This window comes from Ailuropoda melanoleuca, chromosome 14, assembly GCF_002007445.2.
Source record: "Ailuropoda melanoleuca isolate Jingjing chromosome 14, ASM200744v2, whole genome shotgun sequence".
Lineage (NCBI taxonomy): Eukaryota > Metazoa > Chordata > Mammalia > Carnivora > Ursidae > Ailuropoda > Ailuropoda melanoleuca.
Genome location: NC_048231.1, coordinates 82,020,189 through 82,045,094, shown reverse-complemented (window position 1 = coordinate 82,045,094; position 24,906 = coordinate 82,020,189). Strand labels below are relative to the sequence as shown.

The 24,906-nt window shown below is 39.8% G+C and overlaps 1 protein-coding gene across 5 annotated transcripts in view; it reads left to right on the top strand.

Annotated features, from left to right (window-relative positions):
• DYM (dymeclin) overlaps positions 1–24,906 on the top strand; it is a 334,558-nt gene that overhangs the window by 79,460 nt on the left and 230,192 nt on the right. For all 5 annotated transcript variants that reach the window (XM_034642813.1, XM_034642810.1, XM_034642809.1 and 2 more), the window contains 2 exons: positions 19,643–19,768; positions 21,154–21,296. In XM_034642813.1, coding sequence (XP_034498704.1) covers positions 19,643–19,768; positions 21,154–21,296 — 269 coding nt within the window. The remainder of the gene's footprint in view (positions 1–19,642; positions 19,769–21,153; positions 21,297–24,906) is intronic.

Below are 24,906 nucleotides of genomic sequence, written 5' to 3'. Positions count from 1 at the left end.
TGTTAACAGGTGGAAGAGAGTCTAACCCGTTTATGGGAGAGACAGCTCATGAGCCAGCCCAGGTTCTCTCCTTCTTCATTACTTCCTGATTTCTGACCTCTTTGGGAGACATCGGATTTCCATTTCCAGCCTTTTTTGAATTTAGGTGTTGTCCCTGAGATGTAGGGGACCATCTTCCACTAAAACTTCTGGGTAAGGGGACCTGTCTCAGCTAGGAGGTCTATCTTTTTGTTCTTGACAGCCCTCTTTCCTGCTGTCTGGACTGTAGACAAGGTAGTGTGAGTTGTGTGGCTCTCTTGGCACCATGAGCCCAGAGACTCACAGAAGATTCTGCTTTGATATCATTGAGCTGCTGAACCAAAGTCATTACTACCAGTGCCCCCTCGTCACTTTCACCTCAGACTTCTCTTGTGAGAAAAATATAGCCCTATTTGTTTGCTATAACTAGATTTCTGCATTCCTATATTCCTGTATTCCTGTATGAATATGCAGTTCCTTTAAATTGTTCCTTTTAAAGCAATTCCTGTATTCCTATATGAATATGCAGTTCCTTTAAATTGTTCCTTTTAAAGCAGTTACTCTCAACTTTTAAAAAAAATTGTCTCTCTGGAGTCTTTTTAGACATTTTTGTAATTGCCTCTCACCACTAATGAAATTTGAATACCCCATACACTGAATGTCTCTTTATATACCGTGGCCCTTTGGAGGGCCGCAGATCATTATGATATCTATGAAGTTTTTCACACCTGGAGAATCAATTTTCACTCTCTTGGGGGAGATATTACCCCACCGAGAATGCATATTTTAAAGGAATTATTTTTTTTTTAAGACTGTATTCTTAAGTAATCTCTACACGCAGTGTGGGGCTCACATTTAATAATCCTGAGATCTGGAGTACGTGCTCTACTGACCGAGCCAGCCAAGTGCCCCTAAAGGAATTAATTTTTTGAATAAAGAAGAAGAGTTTAAGATTGATCATGACAGAATCTCTGTGAACATGGGGACATCATCGGACATGGGCTGCTTGCCTGTGGCCCCAAAGGGAAGGACCAGGTCTTCGTGAGAAGACGGCCTCCTGGCCTCTGTTGTGCATAAGTGCAGCGTCCAGAACGTAATCTAGATTTAGAAGCTAGCACCACCACTCCCTGTGGTGACTTGGTCTGCTCACGTGCAGCCTGGAAGGCAGGGCTGGAGCGACAGAGGGATCACCTGGTGGGGGAGGGGTACAGGGGAAAACGCCTAATGCACGTGGAACTTGTGTGGCAGACACAGTTACTTGCATTTCTGATGTCCTTTCTCGCCTTCTTTCTAACACCTCTCTGATATTGTTTGGGGGGCCAGTGTGTGCCCAGCTTAGTTTTTGGGCACCTCAGCAACTAAATGTGGCCCCATGACATGGTTTGGGTCAATGCTGTGTAAGCAGAAGTCATGACCTTGCAGAGCATGGACCTACAGCTTTTTTGCCCGCTGCCCTTCTCTTCCTTCTTGGGATGTGGAGACAGTGCTGGGGGCCATCTTGAAACAGTGATCAGCACCACATGCAAAGAATAGTGTCCCAGGAACATGGGATATTAATGATACTGTGGAACTGTCACATCAGCCCTAGATGGCTTATCTTTGGGTTTCTTCTTAAGTGAAAAAAAACACAAACACTTATTTTGGTTAAGCCACTGTGGTTAGGTTTCTGTTACATGTGGTCAGATGTGGGAAAGGGGGGAACACGTGGATTGTCTCTTTATTTGTCGTTGTATGTGGGATGCTTCCTGGGTTCTTGACTTAATTTTTTAAATAGTTCCATCTCTATTATGTTTATGTCATTACTAAATACCAGCTATTTAGTATATATCCTCCGTGAGTACATTCTTCCACACCCCCCTTGTTAATAAAATGTCTTGGTGAAGTTAAGGGGAATGGAAGTAGTAAATCTCTTTACCTGGTAAATAAGGCTTGAATACAATGAATAGACCAGTCACTTAAACACTCTTGAGGAGCAAGCAGACAGTGTTGTAATATATCAAACATTTCAGTGTTTTAATGTGTTTATACTTTTTAAATGAACTGAAAATGCACAGACAACCAGATGTCTTGTATTATGTACACTCAGCTCTAACCAGCTGCTGAAACAATTTCTTATGATTTAATGTTCTTGGAACTCCATCCTACAAGAAGGTTTGTCTTGGTAACAGTTTCCATGTGAAACCAAACTACTATTTAAATGTTTCATGTACTATAACCATAGCAGTGTTGAGTGTGGATCAGCTTCTGACTTAAGGGGAATATGAACTTGAAAAGTGGGGATGCTCTTGTCCCCGACCATCATCAGTCTCATTGTAGACTTGTCACGTTTACCATCGGCACACCAGTGCTGCATCAGCAGGTGTGCGGCAAGAGGAGCGTGGTGTTAGTGGCCACTGAGGGCAGTTCAGAGCTCACTTGGATGTTTCTTATGAGACTGTGAAATCATTCTATTAATATTGGAAGCCAGTGATTACCAAGAGCATAGATAGATATTTAGAGATCTATGCACTAAGTTTGAAATGATTCTTTATTATTAAGAGAACAGGGTCAACTGCAGTAGTTTAGATAAACTCCCAGAATTTGTAGGAATTCACTTGTAATAAAGCTTGACTTTTAAGTAGTTAGTGGATACTGCTTCTCAGACAGGTTGGGTATTTTGATAAAATATTCATTCTCTGAGATACTAATCTTCAAAGTCTGATTAAAACGCACATCTTCCAGGAATTCTTTCTTAATTCCATACCTCTCAGCATTTATATATTTAAAATGAAGATTAAGTCATCCACAGGCTCATGACTTGATGTTTTTTCAGTGTATATCGGGTTGATCCCACTAGAATTGAAATGAGTCTGCCAGAAGTAAAAGCCTGTTTTTGTTTTACCTTGTCCGTGATCTCAAGGAAGTGCTTGGGAAGGAATAAAGTAAGATGAAGGTATTTTCCTCAAGACACTAATAGTGTAATACAAAGAACATGGTTTGGCATGCTGGAGTCGAAAGTGCAACACTTAGAATTTGTGACATGGATCAGTTCTCACAGTGTTACTGTTGAGGGGTTGAATGAGACCCCGGTGACTTAGCCCAGTGGTGGGGCTTCGTTCGGGCCCTGGCAGCAGAGCCCAATACTTAGGTTTGCTCTTGATGCTCTCTTATGAAGTAGAAATTATTTTGAGAATGTTTAGCTTGTCCTTTTACCTGGTTTTGGTGACGTTTTTGTGAAAGCCGTCACTCTTACCTGTATATGGTGATGCTCTGGTCAACCATAGGTCCTACCCCTTTCTCTAGTGCCACCACTCCAGACAGGTCCCTGTGAGGTCTGCTCGGAGTGGGCCATTCTGCTGGCCCCAGGCCGGACATGCAGCCTCTTCCTCTGAGATCCATTTATGTGTTCTTCTTATCAACCTGTGAACTCAACTGTTCAGTTCTCAGCCTGGCCCTCATTTGCAAATTTTTCAGTTATAACCTTATATGAATGTTTATCTTTTTCTTTTAAAATTTATTTATTTATTTATTGATTGATTGATTGATTGGGGGTGGGGAGAGGGAGAATCTCAAACAGACTCTGCGCTGAGCCTGACATGGGGCCTGGTCCCACAACCCTGAGGTCATGACCTGAGCCGAAACCAAGAGTCGGATGCCCAACTGACTGAGCCACCCAGGTGCCCCAGACATTGATCTTTTTTTATAAGTTATATATTGATAAAGCTGAGACATTCCTAATTGACTGCCTTCACTGCCTTTTTCTGGATGTGTCTGTGCAGTGTGACTTCTGCCTCTCTAGTACAGGGGTACTGATGTTATCTGCTGACCTCGTCCATCTCACTCCTGCTGCTTCAGCCACACAGGTGTTCGTGCTAATTTGGAACATACCAACCCACTGCTGTCCCCAGGGCCTTTGTCCTCGCTGCTGCTGCTGCTTCCTTGAATACCTCCCCCCAGATATCTGCATGGTTCCTGTCCTGACTTTCACGCTTCCTTCTGCTTAGAGGAGGTCTGCTTCTTAGAAACAGCTGCTCTGACCACCGTAACACAGCAGCACCCTTCTCATTCTCTGTTGTTATTATGCTTTGTTTTTTTGTCTTTACACTTCCCACCACTTTTCATATTATCTGTTACTCCTCTTGCTTGTATTTCTCAAATAACATTAGATGGAAAACTCTGAAAACAAGGACTGTTCTTGTGCCTGCATTGGTTTTGCTCACTGCTGTTATCCTTAGTATTCAGGCTAGCCTGGCACATGGTAGACTCTCAACAAATATTTGTTGAATGAGTAAGATAGTAGGGACACAACCTGTTCACTGTGCTTAAAGCGTTTGTCATCATCTAGTCTGTATGGAAACAGTATAGTGCTAAGAGTGCACTTCCATTGCAAGTGCAGTGGCTCAAAGCCCTTTGCACTTTGTATTTTGTATTATAAAATCTAGGCATATTATAGACAGAAGTAGAAAGGGGCTGTAGAAGCAGAAACACTGAAAGCTAATATATATCCGAGGAAATACTTCCTGAAATATTTCCAAATAACAATATTTGAGGAAATGGTAGATTAGTTATAAATGCTGAGTGGTCCAGGGCCATGTAGTTTAGGGACGGTCAGCTTTATAGCTCAGCAGTCCTCATATTATCCCTTCACAGTGTAATAATCTCTCTTTTGTTAAGTTCATTCTGAAACGTGTATTGGGAATATGCCATTGTCTCTAATGTACTAGGCCCTGGACAAAGAAAGGTGTGACTTCTGAAGAGCTTAGAGATAGGCAGATACACAGAAAGATAGCCCAGGAGGAAGAACAGCTCCTAAGTGCTGGAGTCATTTGGAGCTGTAGTGATTAGCAGTGACTTGGTCAGTGAAGAGCCAGAGAGGGAGTGCTCAGGACCCCTGGGGTGTAAATAGTGTATCTGAAGGGTCACAAGTGCATCAGTTTGATTAGAGCAGGGGGTTGTGGGAGATTAGGGATGGACAAGCTGTGGTGCTTGATGGGGCAGAGACTTGAATTTTAGAAGGACTAACGGTTTATGTTTAGAGTTCCCTGTTTATTAAGATGTGAAAGAATATATTTTGAGAGCTATTTCTCTAAAATCCATTCTGGAAGTATTTGGGGGGGAATGGAATTGATTAACAGTCTTATTTATGAGATTTGCTTTGTCCATAGAGTTTCAGAAATGTAATAAAATGATAGGAAATGCATATTTGTAATTCGACCCATAAACTAATGATATGGGCTTCAGTGTTATACTGTGGAGAATTTGAACATTGAAAACTTTGGTTGCTAATCATGAGAAGGTGGTTCAAGAATGTGAAAAGCTGGGGCGCCTGGGTGGTATAGTCGTTAAGCGTCTGCCTTTGGCTCAGGGCATGATCCCAGCGTTCTGGGATCGAGCCCCACATCAGGCTCCTCTGCTGGGAGCCTGCTTCTTCCTCTCCCTCCCTGCTTGTGTTCCCTCTCTCGCTGGCTGTCTCTCTCTGTCAAATAAATAAATAAAATCTTAAAAAAAAAAAAAAAAAGAATGTGAAAAGCTGTGAAGTTGGTGGAGGAGAGTGAAGGAACTGGAGGGACCCGGGTTGGCAATGAAGGGCTTCACTGTTGGGAAGATGCCTTTCTGTGGCCCTGCATGTTGAACCCTAAACACTTATTCAAATGCAGCCTCAGTGGAGAGGGCAGCTAAAGCAAGTTAGCAGTTAGGTTTTAGGTGCTGTAAAGGGTAATAACTAGTATAGCTTTCTGGTTGAATCAGTGAAGTATTTAAGTCATTACAAGCACTGAATTAAAGGTGATAGTATTTCCGTATGCCGAGACAGTATTATATATTAAGTTCACAATAGCTTTTTAGTTTGATAATTGGTTTCTGGTGTGCCGAGGGGGATCTCAGTTAAATTTTTAAAATATGCATACCTTTACTATGTTTATTGAAGTCTGACCAAAATATATCCAGTACCACAAATAATGTTGATTTTATAAGTAAAGTGCTCAGATTGTTCATAATTGAGTTACTGATTATGATTAAGAAGTATAGAACATATTCTGTAATAGGAAAGAACCTCTCTGGTTCTGAATCCAGAGGATAGGGCTTGAATCCTGGCTCTCCTACTAACTGGGAATGTCACTCCACGCCTCGGGTTTCTCATTTTAGCATTAGGGGCAATAGACCAGAAATCATTACTTGAAAAAGACATTTGAAGACCTCTAGTTCAGCTGTTCAGTATTTTAGATACGGAAATTGAAGTGCCTGCGTTTGGAGACCAACTCCTGGAATTGTTGGAGGAACAGCCAGGCCATACATCTTGGCCTTTAATGCCGTAGGGCGGACAGCAGCCGAGAGGGAGCATCTCAGCCTCTGTCTTGTGCTCTCACTGCCTACTGTGTTGCTCAGGATTGTGTTGAGGACCAAAACAATGCACTTGAAGATGCTTTTGTAAATTGTAAAATGCTTTAGGATTATAAAAGTGTGGTGTCTTACACCAGGTACTCAAAAACATTGAATATATTTGCTTTCTGAATTAATTTTCCTGTTTTAAACTTCGCAGGAAAAAGGAGGAGCAGCATTAGCTCACTAACAAGTATAGTAGGCATAGGACACAGGATGTGTGAGATTCAAAAGAGCAAGGCTGAATCATCTGGGAACTGAAGGAAGTTTCTGCTTAGGAGGACTGGTGCTAGCCTGGCGTTAGGTGTGAAAGAAAGCTTAGCAGCAGCAAAAGCAGGGTCCTGAGTCCTGGCTGTTATTTTGCCTGTGTTTGCATATTTCCTTGCAGGTTATGGGCTGTTTAGAGCCAGAAGATCATTGGATTTTTAGAACTAGAATTCAGCTTTTCTTTATCCTAGCGCTCTCATTTTATATCTGATGTCACTCAAGCAGAGAGAAGGGAAGTGACTTTCCTAAGGTCAGTTTGCAGGATTCTTTGGTGGCTCTGACAACACTGACTCTGCCTTCAAAGAATTTTTACTCTTATACAACCAAGAACTGGTACAGAATACATTTGTTACTTTCTTTTGCTGTTATTAATACATGGATGGCAAAGTATGAATGAGGTAAAGTACACTAATAATTGCAAACTTTCATTCTACCGGCAAAGAGTTAATTTTTTTCTTTTTAATTTTTTGTGTCACTTATAGAAATTAATTCTTTACAGAGTAGTTTCTTTTCATATATAATCGAGATTACATTACATGTAATATATAATTAATATTTAATAGTAGCCATTGATACTGATGCTGCAGTTATTTTAAATGGTAATACACGTGTGCAGTTGGTTTTGGGAAAAAATCAAATACAGAGGGCTTATGATGAGAACAGATATTCTTCGTCCTATCCCTTTTATCTCTTTCCACCCCAGAAACAATCATTTTTGATTCTTAGCTGTTCGGATGATTTATATAAATCTTTACCCTTAGCATACCTTTGAATAGATTTCTAAATAACACTGTTTCTTTTCCTTTTACTTAGTATGCTTTATTTTTCAAAGCAGTTTTAGGTTCAGAGCAAAATTGAGCAGAAAGTATGGGCAATTCCCATATAATCCCTGTTTCCACAGTTGTATAGCACCCCCCCAACATCCTGCCCCAGGGTGATACATGTGTAATAGTTGAGGAACCCACATTGACACATCATGATCACCCTAAGTCATGGTTTCCATTAGGGCTCACTCTTGGTGTGTTATACATTGTATGGGTTTTAACAAATGGGTAATGACATGTATCCACCATTAGAGTATCATAACAGTAGTTGCATTGCCCTAAAAGCCCTCTGTGCTCTGCCTGTTTATCCCCTCCCCCAACCCCAGCTGCCACCGATCCTTCTACTATCTCCTTCGTTGTGTCTTTTCCAGATTGTCGTATAGTTGGAAATATACAGTGTGTACCCTTTTCAGATTGGCTTTGTTTAGTTAGCAATATGCATTTAAGGTTTGTACATTTTCATGGCTTTATAGTTCATTTCTTTCTAGCACTGAGCAATCTTTCATTGTTGGGATATACTACATATGCACAAATTAATGCAGATATAGATATAGCCATCATATACATCTTAGAGTTAGTATTCAGTGGGTGCATTTTAAAATTTGATAAAAATATGTTTGGTTTTAAAAAAAACCTGTCCCCTAAGAGATTATTAGTATTTTTTGTTTTAAAATTTAATTTAATTCAAGTTAGTTCACATATAGTGTAGTATTGGTTTCAGGGGTAGAATTTAGTGATTCATCAGTTACATATAACACCCAGTGCTCATTACATGAAGTGCCCTCCTTAATGCCCATCCCCCGCCCACAAACCCTCAGTTTGTTCCTTATATTTAAGAGTCTCTTATGGTTTGCCTCCCTCTCTGTCTTTATCTTATTTTATTTTTTGTTCCCTTTCTCTATGTTCATCTGTTTTGTTTCTTAAATTTCACGTATGAGTGAAATCATATGGTATTTGTCTTTCTCTGAGTGACTTATTTCACTTAGCATAATACTCTCTGGTTCCATCCACATTGCTGTGAATGGCAAGATTTCATTCTTTTTGATGGCTAATAGTCCATTGTATGTATATGCACGTGTGTGTGTGTGTGTGTGTATACTACCTCTTCTTTATCCATTCATCTATTGATGGACATCTGGGCTTTTTCCATGTCTCAGCTATTGTAGACATTGTATAAACATGGAGGTGTGCGTGCCCTTTTGAATCAACTATTTTTGTATCCTTTGGATAAATACCTAGTACTGGAATTGCTGGGTAGTGGGGTAGTCCTACTTTTAACTTTTTGAGGAACCTCCATACTGTTTTCCAGAGTGGTGGCTGCACCAGTTTGCATTCCCATCAACCCTAAAGAGATTATACCAGTTATAATCTCACTAAAATCATTTAACAGAGCCTTGCCAATATTGTGTAAACTTTTTTGTAAGTTAAAAATGGAAATAATAATGTGCTTCTTTTTTTAAATTTTTTTTAAAGATTTTATTTATTTGTCAGAGAGCATGCACACACGTGCACAAGCAGGGGGAGTGGCAGGCAGAGGGAGAAGCAGGCTCCTTGCTGAGCAAGGAGTCCGATGTGGGACTCGATCTTAGGACCCTAAGATCATGACCTGAGCTGAAGGCAGATGCTTAACCGACTGAGCCACCCAGGTGTCCCATAGCATGATTCTTGTATGTATTTTCTCATTACAAGTGAGATTGAACATCTCTTCATAGATTCAATGGCCATTTCTAACTTTTGATGAAGGTTTAGCAATCATTTTTAATTCCTGAGAGCTTTTTCTCTGATTGTTTCTTGTTTTATGAATGCAACATTTTAAGTTGGCTTAATTGCACTATGGACACTCATATAGCTGTTTTGGTATATTTGCTTTATTATGTACCCATCTTTTTAAAAAATATTATGTCTCCATCTTATCATCCATCCTAATTTTTCATTTTTAAGGTTATCTTAAAAACTCATTTTGCTCCTTGAACTTTATTTCAGGAGGATATGTGGCTATATTTTACTGCTGCATTTGATGCAGTGTTAGATGTAGGGCACTCGTTCTTTGAGAAATCATGAAAACATGGAGTGGATATTCGAGTTTATTTGATCCACCCCCTTGATTTTTACACATAGTGAAGTTGACAGGTTAGGTGGCTGATCAAGCTAATGAGTGACAGTTCTGAGAACAGAATCCAAATTTTTTGACTCCTAACCCAAGGCACTTTCTGTTCCGCTGTGAAGACTTTTATAAATGAGACATATTCCCGTGTCTTTGATTTTGTTACCTTTGAAAACTAGCCACCACCACCACTGGCAGTATCTATAATACACTCTACCACTTTTTCGTCTTCTCTCATGTTTTACTTTCACACTGTCTGTGGTGGCATGACACTGATATTTCTAGATTTTGGTCTTAATCTTTTGAACTTGTCTGTTGTTTTTGTTAAACTTATGTTCCATTTACATACTGTCCGGGTTCTCCCCCAATAGTAAGTCAGAAGAGGATGTTTTTTTCCTCCATATTCGTTGACTTTGTCCTTAGCCAACACTAACACCCATTTCATGAAGGCTTTTGTCTTTATCCAAGTGTTCCACTCTGCCCTAGCAGAGCAGCACAAGGTCAAGGCGCCTTTTTTTTTCTTCACATGAAATTAGTAACTTGCTCCAACAGTAGTTTGTTTTAGGACATTTCCAGCCCAGATGGTGGAAAGTTCTTGGGATAATATGGCAGCCAAAGCAACACTTTGGCTTTTTAAAGTTGACTTTGTTTTGGCGATTTTGTGATGAAAATCTTCTGAAGATCATACAAGGACATTAAAACAAGAAGGATCTGTTGGCCTAAAACATTTTTCATCTTCTAAAAACCACCACGCTCAGCGTGGTAGCATTTTGGTTTCTTTCAAGTATTGGCCTCTCTGGCTCTTTTCCCTGATTATTTGGCACTTAGGATAGGCCAATTAATACATTTTAAATTTTGTTTTCACAGAAATCTAACATTGCCTTGAATTCCTTTTTTTGAGCATTATAGAATGTTACAGCAAGAAATGACATTAGAGATCATCTTGCCTGATGTACTTATTTAAAAATAAGAAAACTGAGACCCAGAGGAATTATTTGTTGAAAGTAACAGAATGAGTTTAATAGAGAGCTGAGAAGCAGATCCTAGGTCTACCAATTTTGGATCAGTGACTTTTACAGCATACTACAATGCGATTTAATTTTGTTTGCTCTTATTTCAGTATGTCATCAAATTTGAATCAAGAAAAGTTTAATTTTAACATTTATGACAGTCTTCTATTTTTAGTTTTCGATTAATTTGATTTTATTTTATTTTATTTTATTTTTTTATTTATTTTTTTTTCAAAGATTTTATTTATTTATTTGACAGAGATAGAGACAGCCAGCGAGAGAGGGAACACAAGCAGGGGGAGTGGGAGAGGAAGAAGCAGGCTCATAGCGGAAGAGCCTGACGTGGGGCTCGATCCCAGAACGCCGGGATCACGCCCTGAGCCTAAGGCAGACGCTTAACCGCTGTGCCACCCAGGCGCCCCTCGATTAATTTGATTTTAGAACATATTGCTTAAATATCCAAACACATAAAAGTGTACGTGAGCAGTCCCCTGCCCACTCTGGTCCCCCATCTGTCCAGCTGTCCCATTTGCTTCCGTGAGTAACCACTGTGCTTAGTCTCTTACGTATCCTTCCTGAGGATGTTCATGCAACGTAGATGTGGTTGTGAACACAGATTCTTATTTCTCCCTGCATTCACACGCAAGGTGGGAAATCATACATACCGTTCTGAACTTTCCTCTTTTTCCAGTCGACAGTCTATCCTGGCAGCTTCTGTACGTAAGCATTTAAAGAGCTTTCTCATTTTTCTTATGAGGATATTCAAATACCCCAAAGTTACCCTTTCAGAGTATATCATTAGGTGGTATTTAGCATATTCACAAAAGTTGTGAAATTGTCGTTACCATCGAATTTCAGAACTTCATCACCCTGCAGAGAAACCCTGCACCCATGAGCAGCCACTCCTCAATTCTCCCTCTCCCCAGCCCGTAGTAACCGCTAATCTGCTTTCTGGCTCTGTGGATTTGCCCTTTTGGGACAATTCCTAGGAATGGAATCCTAGGCTATGTGGTCTTTTACATCTGGCTGCTTTCACTTAGCATAAGGAGTTTAGGGTTCACCCCTGTTGTAGCAAGTCCCAGTACTTCATTCCCTTTGTTACTGAGAAGTATCCCATTGTATGTATACACTGCATTTTGTTTATCCACTCATAACTTGGTAAACATTTGGGTTGTTTCTGTTTTTTAGCCGTTATGAATGATGCTGCTCCGAGCATTCCTGTACAAGATTTTAGGTGGACTTAACGTTTTCAGTTCCCCTGGGCGTGTATCTAAGAGTAAAATTGCTAGTCATCTGGTAATTGTATGTTTAACTTTCCTCGGTGGCTTCATCATTTTACATTCGCATTAGCCTTGTGTGTGCGCGCTAATTTCCTACATCCTTTCTCATTCTTCAAAAAAAAAAAACTACATTATGATCTGTTGTAGGTCAGTATCAAATTATATGTAATTATTCCCCTCTTGTTGGACGATAGAGTTGTTACCATTTTTTTGCTCAAATCCTTTGCTGATTGTCATATGGGAGCCTCTATTGTATCTGTTTCTAGGACCCATTTTGTATTAGAAAGATTAGCCCTTTGTGACATGAATTTAATGTATATGTCTTTTCTGAATTTCCCTTTTGACTTATGTGCTTATAGTATGCATTTGTTTTGCCATAATAAATTTTTAAACACTATTTTTAAGAATTTGAGTTTATCTGTCTTTTACAGCTTTTAGGCCTTCTGGATGGGCTTTTAGGTTCATCGTTGACCTTTTTGGCCCTTTCTCTTCACTACTTGCCTTCATGCACATTTCATTCTAGCCCCACTGGCTCCTGTGGTGTTCCTTCAATATTCTAAATATCCTTAAATAAAAATGTTCCTAGCTCCAAGCCTTTGCATGTGCTAGTCCCTCTCCCTGGCCTCCTCTTCCTTTGCCTCCTTGACTTCTTTCAAGTCTTTGCTCAGATGTCAACTTCGTGTTGAGTCTTACTGTTTAAAATTGTAACACACCTGTGATAGATTGTTAGTGGTCCCCCAGATTCATTCTCCTCCTCTTTATTAGAATTTGGCTGGGCAGTGGCTGTCCGGGTAGAGATGATGTTTCTCAGGCTCGCTTGCCGGCTAGATCTAGATACGGGTGTAGCAGAGGAAGTGATATATACAACTTTTGTATTACTTTAAAAGGAAATGGCTTGCCTTGGAATGATTTTTTTCTCCCTCCTCTCTGGTGGGAAATGATAACTGGAACAAACTTGGAAATGCACGCAAATGGTGACAGAGCTTCCTTTCCAGCGTGGCCTTTGTGTGATTTTATGAAGTAGATCCTGCTTTATCTGATTGTTAAGTGGCAGAGAAATGAGCGTCGATCAGGTTTAAAACATAATTTTGGGGCGTCTGGGTGGCTCAGTCATTAAGCGTCTGCCTTCGGCCCAGGGCGTGATCCCAGGGTCCTGGGATCAAACCCCCGCACTGGGCTCCTTGCTTCCTCTCCCACTCCCCCTGCTTGTGTTCCCTCTCTCACTGGCTGTCTCTCTCTCTCTGTCAAATAAATAAATAAAATCTTAAAAATAAATGAATGAATGAATGAATAAATAAATAAAAAAACCCACATAGTTTTGGACTTCTTTCATAGCAGTTTAGCATAACTGTTCCTTACCCTTCCACCCTAACCAGGTACTCCTTATCCAACCTTCATGCATTGTTTTCTTCATAGCACTTATAACCTTTTAATTTATTATATAGCATATTTATTTGTCTGCCCATCTAGAATATAAGCGTCAGGAGGCCTGGCATATAGTAAGTGCTCAGTGAATATTTGAATGGTTGGAAAGGCCTTCTATAAAGCATGCTATAAGAGAGTCTTCCATCTTGTCCTGTCAGATTTTTTTTTAAAGATTTAAACTTTTGGTATATTTGGGATTTCTTTTACTATAGGGTCTGAGGTATAGTTTCAAGCTTTTTTTTTTTCCTTTCAGAAAGCTGTACAGTTGTTCCAACAGTATGTATGTATCTCACTATCTTTTTAGTATCATGTTGATGAAGTCCATTTTTAACTTGTATAACAATGATTTACAAAAAAGAAATGCCTGCTCATCTCCTTGGTAGATTTCTTCTAAGAGAGATTGTTGTATTCTCAATCATTATCAAATCTGAGTGGCTGTAATATATTTAAACCGCTTTTTCTGTGCACACATCAAAACATGCTAGATGCTCTTCTTTTTACACATTCTTTTGTTTCTCTAAATCTTATATTTTTGATCATATTAAATGCTGTGTTGACATATGGGATATCTTGGTTTTTGGCTCATAGCTATAGGCTGTTTTGTGAATAAGAATCGCAAATGCTGTGTGTGCTATGCCACTAAGCTTTATATTGAGTAAAGTTTCTTACTGAAATATGTATTTGCTTTTTATGGTTATTGCAAATTAGAGGTGTCTGTGAGTGTTAGAATGCTGTTTGTTTCTTACGCAGGAACAACATTTCTAGGTGTAAGATCTTCTGAATAGTGTTTAAATGCTTTTAATGACTAAATGCTTTTAATGAGACGGAATCTGTGACTGTGCACTCTGCCAGTTTTTAAAAGTTCAACTTAACATCTTTGATGGACAGATGTGATGGTTAATTTTGTGTGACCACTTGACTGAGCTGAGGGGCTGCCCAGAGGTCTAACATTATTTCATTTTTTCTGGGTGTGTCGGTGAGTGTGTTTCTGGAAACAGTTAGCATCTGAATTGGTAGACTTTGTCAAAAAGATCATAGTCACCAGTGCTGGGATCATCCGGTCTGTTGAGGGCATGAACAGAACACAAAGGTGGAGGAAGGGTGAATTTGCTCTCCTGTTTGAGCTGAGACATCCATCTTCTCTTGTCCTCGGACATTGGTGCCCCTGATTCTTAGGTCCTCATACTTAGACCAGGGTTTTTCTGGTTCTCAGGCCTTTGGGTTTGGACTGGAACTGTACCACTGGCTTTCCTGGGCCTCCCCCTTGCAAATGGCTTGTAATGGAAGTTCTCAACTTCTGTAATTGTGTCAGCCAATCCCTTATAGTAAATCTCTTTTCGTATGTATCTCTTCATATATTGTGGGTTCTATTTCTCTGGAGAGCCCTAACTAACACAGTAAGTGTGGCTAACTTATTGCTATGATCTGAATGTTTGTGTCCTCCCCAAATTCATATGTTGAAACCTAACTTCCAGGGTGATGGTATTTGGGGGACAGGGGATGGTTAGGTTTGCCCTCACGAATGGGATTAGTGCCCTTGTAAAAGATACCCAGGAAAGGTCCCTTGCCCCTCTTCCACTGTGTGATAACACAGCAAAACAATGCTCCCTATCTGTGAACCAGAAAGCCAACTCTCATCAGACACTGAATCTGCAGGTGCCTTGATCTTGGAATTTCTAGCCTTCAGAACTGTGAGAATAGATTTCTTTTGTTTATGAGCCACCCAGTCTCTGTTAGTTTGTTATTGCAGTCCATAAGCACTGAAACACTCACGTTAGAGTGTTTTTCCCCAGTTGCAATCTCTGTTACTTTGATTGTTTACAGTGAAGTGATAGAGAGGAATCATTAAGAAGACCCATGGTCAGGGACGCCTGGGTGGCTCAGTTGGTTAAGTGGCTGTCTTCAGCTCAGGTCATGATCCCAGGGTCCTGGGATCCAGTCCCGCCTCTGGCTCCCTGCTTAGTGGGGGAGCCTGCTTCTTCCTCTGCCTGTTCTGCTTGCCGCTCCCCTGCTTGTGCTCTCTCTCTCTGACAAATAAATAAAATCTTAAAGAAAAAAAAAAAGAAGACAACCACCCATGGTCAGAATGAGGTTAGATATTATCTTCAGACTATCACTTATGATATTTTTTCCCCAGGAAATTTCCCAGTAGAAATCATCGGTTTGGAGCAAATGTTTCTCCCACTCATTATCTTCATGCCCTTCCCGTTTAAAAAGTTTAAATTAAAGTGATAAAAATAGTCACCTATAATCTCATCTCTCAGGATTGCTTTTTTAATCTTTTGCCTGTTAGCATCTGCATGCATATTCATTGGTATGGTACATAATGTTCTGCTGTCTTTGCTCAACATTGTGTTATGAAGCAAGTATTTCAATAAAGTATGTTTCAAAAGCAGATGGGATAACATGTTTTGTGAGGCTAGCCTAACCCTGATACTAAAACCTAGCAAACATTACATCAAAAGAAAATTACGGACTTTTATCAGTATAGGAGAAAAATCTTTTAAAAATAGTAAGTTGGGGCACCTGGCTGGTTCAGTTGGTTGAGCGTCCAACTTTTGGTTCTAGCTCAGGTCATGCTCTCAGGGTCATGGGATTGAACCCCACGTCAGGCTTCATGCTCAGTGCAGAGTCTGCTTGAGATTTTCTGCCTCTCTCTTTCCCTCTGCCCCTCCTCTGGCTCATGCTAGCTCTCTCTCTCAAATAAATAAAACAAATAAATAAATAAAATCTTTAAAAAAATAATTAGTAAATTGTATACAGCAATATATGAAAAGGACAGTACATCATAACCAAGTGTGGTTTACCTGAAGAATGTGATATGGTTAACACTTGAAATTCAATCAGCGTAATATGCTATATTGACAGAATAAATTAGACAAGCCATATGAGTGTCTCAGTAAGTGTGGAAAAAGCGTTTGACCAAATTCAATATCCGTTCATGAAAAAAGAAAAACTTGGAGAACTAGGAAAAGAAGAGAACATCTTAAGTACATATAAATACATGTAAAGTGATTGTCCATTTCCATTGTTCTTGATATCATTAGGTTGATATCACCCTTCATCCTACTGTCCCTGATTTTGGACACATCAGGCATAGGATTGAGTCGATCACATTTTTCACTTCAAGAACCATTATCATCACTCGTTCATGTGAGGCCCATCCCTCCCAGCATTTGGTGTTAATCCATTCACTTATTCCCATTTATCCCCATTCCTTACTCCTCTTCTTTCCCATAACAGCCATTTTAAGTGTGTTTAATGCATTATATATACACACACACGCACACACGGTTTTTCTCTCAAAAAATAATAATAAAGTTACAAAAAAAAAAAAAGATCCCTCCTTGTCTCTATCCATTTATCCATTGAGTGTCTGTTATGTACTGGAGTTGGGAATACAAATAACTAAAAAATGAAAGGATCCCTAGCTAGAATCTCATGTGTTCTAGTGAAAAAGAGACTCGTCTTGGGACACCTGGGTGGCTCAGTCAGTTAAGCGTCCAACTCTTGATTTAGGCTCAGATCATGATTTTGGCTCAGATCATGATCTCATGGTCATAAGATTGAGCCCTGCTTGCACACGTGCACACACTCTCAAATAAATCTTAAAAAAAAAACAAAACCCAAAACTCATCTGCAAATAGCTGCTTGCAAGTTATGCTTTAGGGCTTAACGTCACTTTTTTAGAAGAGCTTTACAACCAGAATTCCCTATAATCCTTTCATGGTGGTACTTGCTCTTTTTCTTTATGACCCTTTTTGGTGTAATCATTTCTTGAGTTCTCTTTTCTCCACTAAATTGTAAGCTCCATTAAGGCAGGAGCCTTATCTATTTGTTGATGGATAGTGTTTCTAATATGGGACATAATGCCTGTGTAGACATAGTAAGAATAAGTTCTTTATAAATACTTGTTGAATGACCTATGAAGTGGAATACAATGTAATAAACAATTTGATAGAACTTTTATCCATAGACTATGGAAGCGCATGAGGGAATCACTGAGTTCTGTTTAAAAATTTGGGGGAATGGATTTATAGGTTGATATGAAATTACAAATGTCCTGTTGAGTCAGTATTCTTATGTGCTGTCAGCTTTCCCTACCTCCCAACATGAAACCCTCTACCCTTCACTCCTATAGCTTTACAGAATTTGGATCTGGGACATAGAGAAAGATGTTAAATTATAAACCACTGCAGTTGGTTCTATATTATTGATGCAGTAACTGAATATGTTATCAATTGTCCTGGAGGTGGTCACCTATCTAGATAGGCTCTACCCTATAGCAAGATATTTTATTCTTCAAGATTTGGCTTTATGCTCTGACCCAACTAAAAGTCTAGCCAATTGACTATAGAGTATGGATTCCTAACAGGCATGGGCTATATGAATAAATGATAACTGTGATGCAAAATCTTTGGGGTTCTAAGCAGCCAGATCGTCATTAATGAAGAATTAATGAATCATAACATGACCTGTCAGGCTGTCTTTCATTTAGTTCGAGGAATAAGAACAAATACAAGAATTGTGTTTTATGTGGTTAATACTTACACCGCTATGGAAGTTTCAGGTGAGAGAATTGTTCTATAATACTTTCAAAGGTGGAATTTCTGGGTAGAACTAAGATTTATTCATTACATAATAACATCAATTGCATGGACCTCTTGTGTTTTGTATACTTTATTTTTAAAAGAGATTTCTATCAGTAATAACTCCTTAAAATATCTGGTTGAATTTTAAGCTTGCCCAGTTCTAGAATCAAGTCATGTTTAATTTGTTTAGTGAGCCTCATTTAAGTAGGTGTTAAGTGTTTTTTTGTGGGGGCGAGCTTTCCATGAATATTTCAGTTCTGTCAAAATATTTTTATTTTTTTTTTTTTGAGCTGTTACTCTTTTTGCTGTGTTAAGATTTCCACTTTCCTGATCCGTTACTGTTCCCCATGATAATGTGTTTAAACTTTTTCAATAACTGAAGATTTCTTGAGGCATTTATTTCTGTTTGTGCTTCCTGCTCAGCCAAAACTTTCGTTTCCTTTTTATTTGATCTAAGATTTATTTGTAAAGGGGGGGCTGATGATCTTGGAAGAAACATGCTTAATAAAACAGGGATAATGTGTTCACTGTCCATATTTTGATGAACATGCAGGGTTGGCCTTGCGGCAGCAGACACAACAGATAGAGGTTGTTAGGATATACCATTGTTCTCATTGTAAAGTGATGATCACCGGGAAAAGGCATTGATTTCTTCCCTACACTGGGACTTCTCTTCAGTTTGACAGTCTGCGTATTCGGTTCTGCATTGTAACTAAACAGGGATGAACATAGAGCTTTAGGGCAAATCTTCTAAGCCAACACTGCTGGTGACTGTTTCCATTATGCACTAATAGACATGTCGTTCAGCAGGAGGTGGGAACTGGAAAATAGGAAAGTCATGGGATGCCTGACCCAAGTGCAAGAGCTAATGGCTGGGAAAGGGCTTCATATTTTTGCTCGAGTTAATTTTTATATCTTTATAACCTAGAAACATATTGAATGTTTAGATTACATTTTTATTATAATATTTTTTATTATATTATGTTAGTCACCATACAGTACATCCCTGGGTTTTTTTTTTAATTTTTTTGGTTATATTATGTTAGTTGCCATACAGTACATCCCTGGTTTCTGATGCAAAGTTCGATGATTCATTAGTTGCGTATAACACCCAGTGCACCATGCAATACATGCCCTCCTTACTACCCATCACCAGTCTATCCCATTCCCCCACCCCTCTCCCCTCTGAAGCCCTCAGTTTGTTTCCCAGAGTCCATAGTCTGTCATGCTTCATTCCCCCTTCTGATTACCCCCCCTTTCTTTATCCCTTTCTTCCCCTACCGATCTTCCTAGTTCTTATGTTCCATAGATGAGAGAAATCATATGATAATTGTCTTTCTCTGCTTGACTTATTTCACTTAGCATTATCTCCTCCAGTGCCGTCCATGTTGCAGCAAATGTTGAGAGCTCGTTCTTTCTGATAGCTGAGTAATATTCCATTGTATATATGGACCACAACTTCTTAATCCAGTCATCTGTTGAAGGGCATCTCAGTTCCTTCCACGATTTAGACATCCCTGGTTTTTGATGTAAAGTTCGATGACTCATTAGTTGCGTATAACACCCAGTGCACCATGCAACACCTGCCCTCCTTACTACCCATCACCAGTCTATCCCATTCCCCCACCCCACTCCCCTCTGAAGCCCTCAGTTTGTTTCTCAGAGTCCAGAGTCTCTCATGCTTCATTTTTAAATGTATAGTTTATTTAGAAAAGAGCAATCCTAATTTCCAAAGGGATCATTATTCTGTTTTCTGTTTCTCCAGAGATATTACATATGACATCTCAGTAGAAGCTGTATCGACGATGGTGGTTTTCCTTTCTTGCCAACTCTTCCACAAGGAAGTTTTACGACAGAGCATCAGTCACAAGTATTTGATGCAAGGTCGATGGTATGTTTCTATTTTACATTTTTCTACTTCTTATTGTATAAATCTTTATTTCTGGTCTTGTCCTCTAACCTCGTTATTATCTCAGCTGTCCAGCCAGACATTTCCTTCTGTGATTCTGTCCACACTCCAAACCCAACGCGTAAGGAACCAAATTCTGCTTTCCTATTTAACCTGTCCATCCTCCCTGCCCTTTTCATCCCCACAGCTTTTCACCTTCTCTGGTGGTTTCCTTGTAGAAGTGAAACTTTGAAGTCCTCTTTCTTCTTTTTCTGCATCATTCTCTATGTCTAAGCACTCATCCAGTCGAGCTTGTCCACTGAAATTATTTTGAATCTTCCCCTTTTCACCAGTCCTGTCGAAACTACCACATCTCTACTCAGTCACCCTGTGTTTGGACTAGTTCAGCAGCCTCTTAGCTGACCGCTCCTACTTGCGTTTAGACAGAGATATTCATTGTGTGTTAACTGTGTGCCAGGCATGCATTAGGATGGGGGGCTCCACTTGAGTAGCAGCTTACGATCTCCTAATAGGGGGCTGGGAGTAGATGAAAAGTACACACACACATGCCTATCTTCTGTTGACACATTCTTCACAGAACTTGAGAATGCAAAACAATTACAAATAAAGTAGCTTTGATTAAAGTTCTCAGGGAGTGTGAGGAGCTTTGTCTTTTTCACATCCTTCTTGTTGCCTTGGTTATCTGTGTGGCACCTTCCTGCTCCCTTGATTGTCCCTGTGATACAGTCACAGAATCCTGTAAGGCTGTTTGGAACATACTTGAAAATCACTGGTAATAGAGAAAGAGCCAGAGCTTTGGCTCGGGAGTCTATTACAGAGTTTTCTCTAGATTGCAGGAATTACCACTTTAATTCATGGACACATATCCCTTTTCACCTGTGTTTCCCTTCTCCTCTCATTCCATTACTTAAAAGGAAAGAGTAAGTAAATATATATTTATTTTGTATGCATGCATAAATTGAATAATTTCATACTTAAAATGTATAGTCTTTTATATCATTGCTTTTTAATTCTTGTTTTTCCCTACTGATTCTGTGGTACTACCTCCCTTCAAGTACCGGGCACTGTATAATATACCGAATTTAGAATATGTCATCTGTTACACTGATTACCAGGAAGGTAACTGGAGCTCAAGAGTTGAAGTGATTTGACCAGCAACCATGGCATAGAAACAGGAAAGCCAGAATTAAGCCTCAAATCTGATCTCAGAGCCCACAGTCTTCACTGTTATGTGACAGTGCTATGTTTCTTTGAATTGTGCTAATCGCTTTGATATTAATAGATTATATAGCTGATATTTATCATTATACAAAATCAGGGGACTTCCATAACTATGAGTTTGATTTTCTTTTTTTCTTTTTGTGTAGTCTTCCATACACCAGCAAACTTGTGAAAACCTTATTGTATAACTTTATCAGACAAGAAAAGCCGCCCCCTCCAGGAGCACATGTACTCCCGCAGCAGTCGGATGGGGGAGGACTGCTCTATGGACTCGCTTCAGGAGTAGCAAGTAAGTCTAATCAGATTTTGTCAGTTCTTTGATGTAGATAGAGCTTGTCTAATTAGTCATAAGAAATTCTGTCCACTTGGCCACCACTGTTGGTTCCGTGGAGCTGGCTAAATGTGAAATAATGGAAGTATTTTAAAATATTTTATCCATTTAGTGCAGTGATTGATGCAGTGAAATGTATGCAAATAATTGTTTATCTGTAAGACACCACTTTTCAAGAATAATGTTTGTAAATAGGCATATCACATGAATTTTAGCTGTACACGATAAATGCGGTTAAGCTCTTGGAAACTTCGTACTGCTTGTGCTTTGAGGAAATCGGGCTATTTTAGAGGCTTTATTGGTTAGGGTCTTACATGACTAATTAGGTGTAGTTTTCTTGTTATGCTCAACGTTTCATTTGCTCAGCCACAAATCAGGACATTTTCATGAGTTTTTTATTAAATTCTGAAGTGGCACAAATGTGGGTTTTATCAGATCGGAAGCAGATTTCGTTAACTGCGGAAAACCCTTTCCCACCGGACAGTGAAGCCTCATTTCTGCTTCACCGTGTTGGACGCGAAGACACGAGGCATGGCGAGGGTAGCTTTGGCTCTCCCTGGTGTTAGTGTGGCGGACCTGTGTCACATGCAGTCCTAGAAACGGAACTTTTGCTTTCTTCTAAAGGAGAAACAAAAAGCAGACTGGTACTTTGGCAGTTGTAAGGTCTGCCTGGGCGCTCTTAGTAAACTAGCAGTACACGCCGTACCGTGTAGTGCACAGTTGGGCTATTTGAAGGAATGCTACATGGAGCCAAGTTCCACAGCGAAATTGTGGCAGTGGTGTGCTCGCCACACTCAGGGAGGAACATCAGTATGATAGGAAAATGCTGTCCCGTCCTGTTTGGTAATGGACTCGGGAATGCATCTTGGAACGTCGTTGGGTTAAGCGACCTCTGTTGACTTTCGGAATTGATCTGTGGGCCAGGCTTTCTAGATTGGCCTTCCCTTTATTTCTTTTAATATTATGGGCTGAATTACATTTGTGGCCGCTCATCGCTTTGTCTTTGGTGCTGAGCAGGCTCCCTGGAATGCCAGACCTGCAGAGGTTCGTGCTCTGATTTGCCCTCGTTTCAGATGAGGAGGCTGTACCAGGCTCCTTCATGGCCTCTGAGGGCAGCACAGCAGTGGCTGCTTGTGTCCCATGGGAAGGCTTCATTAATCCATGAGTATTTTCTTTTTTCAATCATTAAACTGGAATAATGATATAAAAGCTAAGTATTTTCCAATATTTCAGGATGGTTGAAGATTTTTTTTTTTTTAAGATTTTATTTATTTATTTGACAGAGTTAGAGACAGCCAGTGAGAGAGGGAACACAAGCAGGGGGAGTGGGAGAGGAAGAAGCAGGCTCACAGCAGAGGAGCCTGATGTGGGGCTCGATCCCATAACACCGGGATCACGCCCGTCTAGACGCTTTGGCTAGACGCTTAACCGCTGTGCCACCCAGGCGCCCCGAAGAAAGATTTTTATTTGAGAGAGCGAGAACATGAGCAGTGGGGAGGGGCAGAGACAAAGGGAGAGGGAGAAGCAGACTCCCTGCTGAGCAGGGAGCCCGATGTGGCACTCGATCCCAGGACCCTGGGATCATGACCTGAGCCAAAGGCAGCCACTTAACCGACTGAGCCGCCCAGATGCCCCTGGTTGAAGATTTTTGGGAGGTGATAGTATAAGTTCATTAACTACTTTCTTCAAAACAATGGCAATACTTTGCTTTTTTTTTTTTTTTAAGGACGAACATAGGTTCATGTGTTGTGTTTAGTTTTTCTTGGAATTATGTGTCATCAGAAGAATGTCCAGTATGGTGATGTGGTCCCATCAGTACCAGGTGCCAAAGAACTTTTAAACTCTAGATCTGTCCTACCTAGTTAGCAGTGTATCAGAAGGAAGTCCCTAAATTTTCCTAGCTTCCAGTTTTTTTTGTCTATTGAATGAGAAGGTCAGGATAGATAATTGCTAAGATGATTTCCTTGTAACTCTCAATGAGTCTGTGGTCTTTTCAGTGTCTGGGGAAGGTGGTGGTGAAAAATTTTAATACTAGTTAAGGACATGAAAATGGACTTACAGGGGCATCTGGGTGGCTCAGTCAGTTAAGCATCTGTTCATGACCAGGTCATGGTCTCAGGGTCCTGGGATCAAGCCCTGAGTATTTTGTTCTGTGCTCACCGGGGAGTTTGATTGTCCTCCTGTTGCTGCTTCTCCCCCTTGTACTCTCTCCTTCTCTCAAATAAATAAATAAAAATCTTAAAAAATAAAAATAAAATAAAATGGACTTAAGTGTACTATAGTCACGAGACATTTTATATGGCTTCTTACATCTTCATGAAACTATTCATATAAAGGTATAAATCACAGTAAGAGTGGTTATTCATTATTTCACAGTATGCGACTCAAAGGATTATAAAAAACAGCAAAAGGATGTTCTCTTCCAAATCACAGCTATGTATTGTAGGGGAAAAAAAAGGAAAAATGTTCATGCAATTTTGAATTAAGTCACATTCCGTAAAAGTCAATCAGGTTGATTAGGAAATTTAACTCCAGTTGTGTGATCACTTTTGAAATAGTTTTGGTTAGTAGTTAAGGAATTTTCTTACTTTAATATTGGCTTGAGAAAAATATGATTTGGAAGCTCCTCACTGAAAAAAAATATTCCAAAGCCAAATGTAAATTATAAACTCTTTTGGATTATATTTATTTTCATTGGGATTGAGTTTTTTCTGGAAACTCAATAGAAAGCATTTCTTTTCATAGCAGTATATGTATGGTACGTGTTGCTTGAATAATTTCCTTTGAAACAGAGTGCCTTATTTTGGAAAACTTTATAGTTTTGGATGGTGAGGCTTTGTTGGCACTGGCAAAGAAAGAGGAGCCTGCTTGTGCTAGGTAAGCAGTGAACCACACGTCTGGACCCTCCCAGGAGTTAGGCAAGGACTTCTCCAGTTTGTTCTCATTTTTTCAGATATATTTCTGGTTATTCTACTATTTGTTTCCCAGACTTTAGCAAGAACTCTGTTACTTGTTACATGCCTGATGCTCCCTCCCTTTTCATTTCTTTCCTTGGATTATGTCTTTCACTTAGAATCGTATTTCCTCTTCTCTGACTTTTTTTCTGCCCGTCTGTCCATTAAGAGCCATCTCAAATACCACCTTTTCCATGAAGACTTCCTTTTCTCTCCTAGCCAGGTGTGCTCTTTCCCTGTGGCATAACTCTGCTTTGCGTTATGATTACTGTGTATAGACATCATTCTCCATACCTGGGCTCTACATACAATACAAGGAAAACTAACATGTATAACACTTGAGAGTTTATAGAGCACTCTTCGTATATTTCACTTCGTTCTCATAGCAACCTTGTCAAATACATGGTTTTACCTTTTTACAATGTGATTGATGAAGAGATGTTCCTAGTTATGATTTTTCTAAGATTACCTAGGAAAGAGGTGATGTTGGTTTGCCCTTGAGCTCAGTTCCTTTGACTCTTAACCTTTGTTTACTGGTCCTTTCTCGTCATAACCTGAGTCCTGAGCGTGTTGGCTAGTGCTTGACTTACGTGAGCATGTTCACTGCCATCTCC